Source organism: Amyelois transitella, chromosome 18 (genome assembly GCF_032362555.1).
Source record: "Amyelois transitella isolate CPQ chromosome 18, ilAmyTran1.1, whole genome shotgun sequence".
Taxonomy (NCBI): Eukaryota; Metazoa; Arthropoda; class Insecta; order Lepidoptera; family Pyralidae; genus Amyelois; species Amyelois transitella.
In genome coordinates this window covers 2,825,722-2,833,040 of record NC_083521.1, presented here as the reverse complement: position 1 = coordinate 2,833,040, position 7,319 = coordinate 2,825,722, and the positions used below count along the sequence as shown (strand labels likewise).

Here is a 7,319-nt window from a genome sequence, read left to right as displayed (position 1 = left end):
CCTACGTAGGTAATATTTTGTGGCCCGGGGTTCGCTTTTTAATATTTCTCTTTCCATTTTGTCCGGTTTACAACGTCATTGTACAGATCATTAGCACGCATATATCATCTTTTGCGTCATCCAGTATTTCTTCAGCCTGGAAATTCTATTATCATACATACTCGTACATATACCACTCGCGGCTGTGTTCATAGGCGGACGTGTCGCAATTTTTATTCACAAAAATACAAACAGTGTACGCAAATAAACTCTTTAAGCTGCATTAGTTTAAGTGCGAATAACCTGTGGAGTCAAATTGCAAATTACCATTAAATACCGCAAATATTGGATATCACCCAGTGACGGCAAGCGGGCAGCTACAACGCGGGGACATACTTCACCTCCCCCGCGATAAGAGACAGTGGCCATTTTTCATCTCCCTCTACGAAGCGGCGACCAACGAATAGTGACGAGAGCACCCGAGAACATCCGAGTAATCGTGAGTTGCTTTATCTCATAAACCGCTATGCCGAGCGAACCGCTACGAGCAGCTACAACTAACTGACCCATTGCCTACGAAGCGCCTACGAGAGACATCAGCTACGAACTGTTCGTAGCTCCACAAACAATAAATTACCAGCGATTATTAATAGAAACAGGTTTCTTATCAATACGGCTGCTCCCATCAAGTAACCTTTTTACTTACATTTTGTTGACCTGTATTTATTTGCCAGTATTATTATTATCACACGGTACATAATGTCTAAACAACATTCTCCGTCGCAAAACACACTTAAGAACCCAGAGTCTTTCAACGTTATGAAGCTACAAGTTAATGAAACTTTGCCGAGTCGAGCGCAATCGGACTCGAATTTGAATATCACGCAGCGTAACAGCAGCAAACGCCTACGCCGAGGCAGCATTGAGATATCTACCGAGTCTGTCGAGGACAATTCTTCGCTGCGAGAATTGATCGCTGCCCAGAATGTTAAGCTCGAATTAATTATGTCATCTATGAAAACAATGCAGGATCAAATGAATGGCGTCCTACAATCGACAGAGTTTATATCCGCTAAATATGAGGAGGAGTTGGAGAAAGTTAGTAATCTGGAAAGAGAAAACACCGTACAGAGGTCTACCATTGTTATGCTGGAAAACGAGGTCGAACTGATGAAACGGAAGTCACTTTCGTCAACCATCGAAATACGAAATTTTCCCAGGACCTCATCAGAAAACAAACAAACACTCTGCGAGGCAGTGCAGCGGGTTGGATCAGTAATTTCTCAGCCCATTCATGAAAACGATATTCGTGACATTTTCCGAGTCAAATCAAAAAACAAGGAACATACCCCTATAGTTGTTGAGTTGAGCTCTGTGTCTTTGAAGGAGTCTGTAATCCGTGGGGTAAAATCCTTTAATAAACAGAATAAGGACTCCAAATTAAACTCAAAACACCTGCTCCTGGAGGGACCCGAACGCTCAGTATTTGTTAGTGAGGCGCTGACAAGCAGGGCCAAGAGGCTTTTTCACTTAGCGAGAGAATTCGCGAAACAAAATAATTTTGCTCGGTGTTGGGTATCATACGGGCGAATCTACCTGCGACGGAATGATAACTCGCCGGTAGTGATGGTGGACTCTGAGGGCACGCTGGCTAACCTAAAGTGACTAGTGACGGATCAGCTGCGTAGTAACTTCTCTTATTCTATTTGCGATATTCGTAATTATAGTTTAAATTACTTTTTATTTTTCCATTTATTTGGTTTACTCTTAGTTTTAGTAATTTTCTTACACTTTAAGGAACAATTAAGCCAACACAACAATGACTGCATTTATTTACAGCTTAGTACTTTGTTTTCTCCAAAAATAGATAAAACCTGTAAAAATACTTTTACACGCCTTTCGTATGCAAAAAACTTTCAACTGAAAAATATTGAGATCTATCAAAATTTCGTAATATTGATTTGCATTATGAATTTTTTGAAAATTCTAATTGATTTTAAAAATATTCTTTGTTTCTCTATTTTCAGCTATTTTGAACACCATATCAACCTTAAATTTCAGATAAAAAGTTCAAAGAGCCAAAGAAGATTATTTTTTGACCGACTGTATTCTTCTTACATAATTCGATAACATAAATTCACTAATGGAAAATGTCGATGGAGTCGCAGTGTCTAACGTCATAAACTGTGATGCTCACGAATGTCCGTCACTAAATATAGAACAAAACAAATGTCTTACTATAGTCACACAAAATGTTCGAAGCATCTCTTGTAATATTGACAACTTTCTTGTCCTTCTGGAACAAACTAAAATTAACTGTGATATTATGATTTTTACTGAGTGCAGGCTATCTCAAAATCCTATCATTCCACAATTAAGTGGATACTCTTATTATGCCTCTGCTAAAAGAATTAATCAAAATGATGGTATAGTGGTATATTTTAAAAATGAACTCTTTGCTGGCATAACCATTTCAGAACCTCCTTTTGATGATGCAAGTTGCCTCATTATTAAACTCCAAGTAATTTCTATTGTGGCTATATATCGCCCTCCATGTTTTAGTGACAAAAGTGGTTTTTTTCGTTCTCTAAACACAATACTCACTTCAATAGGAAACTCACGAAACATAACGGTTATAGGCGATATTAACATTGACATAAAGGATAGTTCCATCGATGATAGCTCACCGGAATATTTAAATATAAATGTCTTTCATGGGCTTTTACCAGCACATAATATCCCTTCTAGGCTGGGCTCATGCCTTGACCATGTCATGCTTCGAACAAACCTACCATCTACTACTATCGTTTTAAATTCAACAGTAACGGACCATCAGGCAGTATTTCTTTGCCTTGAAACTGAAGTCGATAAAAGTAAAGTTATTTCAACACGTAGGAAAATAAACTATGAAAAAATTAAGTTTGAGTTAGAAACCAATGATTTTAAATTTATTTTTGAATCCGATGATGCAAATATAGCTGCTGATTTATTTGTTACTTTCCTTCAACGTCTTATTGTATCTAATACTATATTTGTAAAAGTTTCCAATCGTCAAAGAATTATTAAACCATGGATAACCCCTGGAATTTTGAGATGCATCAAAAATAGAGATCATTTATATAAAAAACACAGATCTACACCAAATAGCGAAATTCTAAAACTCACCTACACGAGATACCGCAACCATTGTACTTCAATCATTAAAAAGGCAAAAATTTTATACCATAAAAAACTGTTTGACAAGGCCGGAAAGGATTCTAATAAAATATGGGACGTAGTGAAGGAGGTAACTAGTTCAAAAAAGACTAAAATTCCATCAACTCAATTACTTAATTGCTCTGATAACCCTCGAGACTCGGTGAATGTCGTAAATACGTACTTTGCTAAGGTTGGCGAAAACCTTGCGCGTAATATCGTACCCATTGATCAATCTACCAATTCTGGATCAACGGCGTCAAACCAATCTATCGGTTCCTCTTTTGCGATGCTCGATTCAGATGAAGTCGAAATTCACGATATAATTATGGGATTTAAAAATAAATGTGCAGAAGGCTGGGACGGCATCTCAAACAATTTCATCAAAAAATTCAAACAATTCCTAATCCCACCTATTACCCACATCTGTAATCTCTCCTTACATACAGGGGTTTTTCCTCAAGCATTTAAACACTCTATAATACATCCAGTGCATAAAAATGGTGAGAAAGATCGCGTCAACAACTTTAGACCAATATCGATCCTACCCCCTTTTTCAAAAATTTTGGAAACAATTATTAATAGTCGGCTTATTCGCTACCTAGAAAATAACAATTTGCTCTCCCCAAACCAGTTTGGTTTTAGGAAGGGTAGATCTACGGATGGAGCAGTTCATGAGCTTACAGAGTTTATAGCCCAAAAATTAGAAGCATCTTACAAGGTCACTGGAATATTTCTTGACCTTGCTAGAGCGTTTGACGCGGTCTCTGTCCCAATTTTGCTCGATAAACTGGAGGTATGTGGAGTAAGAGGTACCCAACTGAAGTTGTTTGAGAACTATCTCACAGGCCGGACACAGAGTACGATAATAGATAATTACATCAGCGACAAAGCATGCGTACATTATGGCGTACCCCAGGGTAGCATATTAGGTCCTACACTGTTTTTGATCTACATCAACGGCTTGACGGAACTGGAGATTGACGGCTGTCGCATTATCTCGTATGCTGATGACACTTGTCTCTTGTTTGCAGCTGATACATGGGCGCATGTGCACATAGCTGCTCAAAAAGGTTTTAACCTTGTTAATAACTGGTTACGTACAAATTCTCTGACCTTGAATTCTGATAAAACAAAATATATCAACTTCTCAATTCGTAATCTGTCCAAAAATCCCATCCCAGTTTTGCCCATAATATCACATAAATGCTTATCGGAAAGTAGCCCGACCTCTTGTTTATGTGAGCCTATTGCATCAGTCAAATCTATCAAGTACCTGGGTGTGTTTATAGATAATAATATGTCTTTTAAGATCCACATTCAAAATCTATCAGCTCGAATACGGAAGTTGATATATATTTTTAAAACGTTGAGACATGTGATGGAAAAGTCCGCTATCAAACAAATTTATTTTGCCCTTGCACAGTGCATTATCACATACTGCATTACCTCTTGGGGTGGTGCACCAAAAACAGTCTTAATTCAGGCAGAGATCTCTCAGAGAGCGTTATTAAAGGTTTGTGGCAAATTTCCATACAGGCATCCCACTGAGGAACTGTTCAATCACTGGAAAGTATTATCGGTTAGACAGCTATTTATATATTATACTATACTCAAACAACATCCACTTGTCTCACATATAACTCCCAATAATGAACTAAGAAGACGTCCTCAGAATGTGTGTAACTTGCCTATGGTATCAAAAGAATTTACCAAAAAATATTTTTACTACCAAGGTCCTTATTTATATAACCAAATTGAAAAGGAATTGTCTATTTGCAGGCTTAATAAGTTTACTTTAAAACAAATTCTTTGTAACTGGTTGATGTCATTGGGTTATGATGATGCAGAATTGTTTATATCATAAACATTATTTTTGTTCCTATTAACTTCCATATTTTAAAATTTAACTCTTTTGTTTGTATAGATTCAGTATATATCATTCATGAATAACTGTAACTGTATAACATCTAAGCCTCTTATGAATATTTTGTATTTTGCTTGACTTTCTTGCGAGGTGAGATCCTGGTGACCTGTACTTCAGGTTTCTTTGAAACCTACCATAGGCTCCAGCTTCTCACACAATATTACTTAGCACCTAATGTCTAATTGTTATACTGTAATTCTATGTGTGAGAGGAAATAAATAAACTTATTATTATTATTATTATCCCTTATCCCTTACAGGGTAGACAGAGTCAATAGTCTAAAGATTCACGTTCAGCTGGATGGCTTAATGATTGTATTGGCGAATTGAACTTGTATATTAATATACCTACATATACAAGTTTTAATATGTCGCTTTCATAAGATGTATCAATGTAATTGAGCCTCTTCCGCTGCACCCAGTCGCAACACGTGTTATCTGTACGTAAATCTGAATACAAATGAAGACATTAGTAGCCGGTCGTTAAACTAGAAATTGTCTTACTTAAGATGGAATGGATGTGGTTATAATGGGGGGAAATTGAAGAAAATCTTTGATTGTTTACCTTCCTTCTTCTGACCGACTTCTTATTCATTAATTTTTCTTTTTAATAATTGTAAGGTAGTTAAGTATTGCAAGTCAGAAATTCGTTGCGTTGTCGCAGGCTATACACAAAATAATTAGATTTTATTGTTGTAGTTGTCTGTTTTGATTTGTTTAATAAAAATCTGACCATCGGATAAGCCAGAGTTGAGGGTAGTGTGTTTGTTTGATTCTATTTATTTTCATTTATTTACGTACACAAAATTATATACAGGAGCATTTAATACAGTAAATGTAGTACAGAGGTGCTGCTACTTATTTCAATAAAAATCTCTTTCAGTAGACCCATGAGTGGATTCAATCTACCTAAGAATCTAATTTGTAATATTCGGTAAAATCAATATATCCAACTTATCAATTGGAATCATAACATAAGTAAATTAAATTTACATTCATAAAACTTAAGCGTCCGAGGGAGTCTAAAATTTCATGCATACAACAGTTTCCTCTTAGGGCAAGCAAGCACAAAGCTATGATAGTGAGGAGTGGGATTAAGCCGAGATTCCCGGGACGCCGGACTGTCTCCCCCCTCCCCTCTACCTACCCCCCTCAACCCCTAGTTTAGAATTAAATGCTTGCATGTAAATCATGCGCGAATGTTTTAGTAATTGTTGTCTGAAGATCCTGATATTTGATGTCTTATTGAAGAAAATATTGGGGTATTTCGTGACCTGCCCCCGCGCCCAGCTCTACTAACTAAACTATCGCTGGCCTGTTTCACGTCAAAGCGATAGTTTTTCGCGCGATTAAAACGGCATCGTGCGTGACAAAATGCTTCGGGGGGCTGGTGATATGGTTATGAGGCGGTCTGTTTGACGCAATGATTGTGTAATTGCCTATGAGCCACAACTGTAGGCTATCAACAGATCCATAATTCGAACACCGATCAGGCATGATAGAAAACGTTTTTTCTGCTGATCGACCTAGCTCCTGGATGTTTATTTATAAGTGTTTATTACGAGTATTAAATGCGAGTATAGTATCGTTGAGTTAAAAGGGTTATGGACACGTAAGTCTTATTACGAGCTTAGTACTGAAACAAGCCGTGTGGTTACTTTAAACAAATTTTGAATATGACATCTTTGCCAACGGATGGCGTAAAAGGCGACATCGCGATTCTTTTTGCGGGCGATGGTCTAGCAACTTGTCACTATTAAAATTAAGATTTCATCATTGAGCCATGTACCTGAATGCGGCATTTCAGTCAAGACTATTGGGTCAAGAAGTTTTCAAGACTATTGGGTCCGTTACCCAGCAATGGATATAAACGTACGTGATTATATGTATGATTATACGTATGTATATATGTAAATTATACAATAAATCCATAGTAACAAAAGCACCGTCACAAAAATCTGAAAGCACGTCAGTTCATCCATGAAACCGTGTTATTCAAACAGGTGAGAGCCCCTCATCTACGGCCACTAAAGCCCGGGGCTCCAAATAAATTCGTTGTGAAGCCTCAGTGACAGGTTTCCACCCCAATGGCCAGGGTTGGGGCGCGGAAGGGACGTTATCTGGTCCCTGGTTCATTGCATTTGCGCATAGTCTTAGGGCTTACCGACTCGAAAATGGATATCAATACGTAGTTGATAGAATTGAATCTGAAGAAGGAT

At 37.5% G+C, this 7,319-nt stretch overlaps 1 protein-coding gene across 1 annotated transcript; it reads left to right on the top strand.

The window, feature by feature from the left end:
- The first annotated feature begins 738 nt into the window (after positions 1 to 738).
- Positions 739 to 1,644, top strand: LOC106133442 (uncharacterized). Its single transcript, XM_013333172.2, has one exon. It carries the CDS (start codon positions 739 to 741, stop codon positions 1,642 to 1,644), a length of 906 nt encoding a protein of 301 aa, XP_013188626.2.
- The last annotated feature ends 5,675 nt before the right edge of the window (positions 1,645 to 7,319 follow it).